Source organism: Arachis stenosperma, chromosome 3, assembly GCF_014773155.1.
Source record: "Arachis stenosperma cultivar V10309 chromosome 3, arast.V10309.gnm1.PFL2, whole genome shotgun sequence".
In the NCBI taxonomy this organism is placed as follows: domain Eukaryota; kingdom Viridiplantae; phylum Streptophyta; class Magnoliopsida; order Fabales; family Fabaceae; genus Arachis; species Arachis stenosperma.
Window position 1 is genome coordinate 160,828,062 of NC_080379.1, and position 873 is coordinate 160,828,934.

An 873-nucleotide genomic window follows, 5' to 3' on the forward strand; every position below is an offset into this window, starting at 1 on the left:
CTTGGTTCGTTCCTGGCTTCGGCGGTTCCATCATCATCTTGAGCTTTCGAGGATCGCCTGTGGCGGCGCGTGAGTGCGCGTATGTTTTTTATGGTTGTGCTTTTGAATTTGTTTAACGTTTTTTGGTTCGGAGTTTTGAATTTTCTTCACCTGCAAGAAAAAGAAAAGGAATAGAAGGGCTAAATTGTAATTTCTCAGGAGAAAAACATGAAATGTTCGCTTTTTTTAGCGCGAAGATGATGGATGCCCGCTTTTCCGTCCGTTCGCCAGTAACCAGTTACTACTTGTTGTTGTTGAGGACAGGACTGGAATTTCGAAAAAATAATTGGATTTTTTTTTTACCGGAAAAAAAAATTGAAATATTGTTTGTATGCAGAGAGAAAAATAAAAAAAAAAGAAAAAAAAGTGAGATTGTTAAAATATATGTTGTTGTAGTTTTGTCAATGTCTCATTTTAATTACTAAATTAGCATTCATCCCATATTTTTTTTTCTATTTATTAATAAATGATCATATTTTTACATGAAAAAGTTGTGTTTTGCTTATATTTTTTTATCGTTTTAAAGAATTTAATTTTTATTTACGGTTAATATAAAATAATTTTAAATACTAAATTAATTATGTATTAAGTATTAATATATCAATAAAAAATTAATTTTTAAATTTATTATTTAAAAAAATTTAAATATGTAAATCTAACTAAATAATTGTGTTAAACTTTTGTTTTATTAGTGTATTAAAATTAAATTTTATTTTAAATAACAAAATTAAGTGGATGAATTTTTCTCAGATTTCAAATATGAAATATTGAATATTTTTGAGTTATAATAAAACTCTCTTTAGGCCTTATCTTTTTACAAATTGACAAGCCACT

The 873-nt window shown here is 26.3% G+C and overlaps 1 protein-coding gene across 1 annotated transcript in view; it reads right to left on the reverse strand.

Annotated features, from left to right (window-relative positions):
* The window catches only part of LOC130967105 (GLABRA2 expression modulator-like), a 3,881-nt gene extending 3,850 nt beyond the window's left edge, over positions 1–31 (reverse strand). Inside the window, exon 1 of the mRNA XM_057891927.1 lies at positions 1–31. This exon is cut by the window's left edge and continues 219 nt beyond it. Within this exon, the coding sequence (XP_057747910.1) occupies positions 1–31 (31 nt within the window).
* Between the last annotated feature and the right edge of the window lie 842 nt (positions 32–873).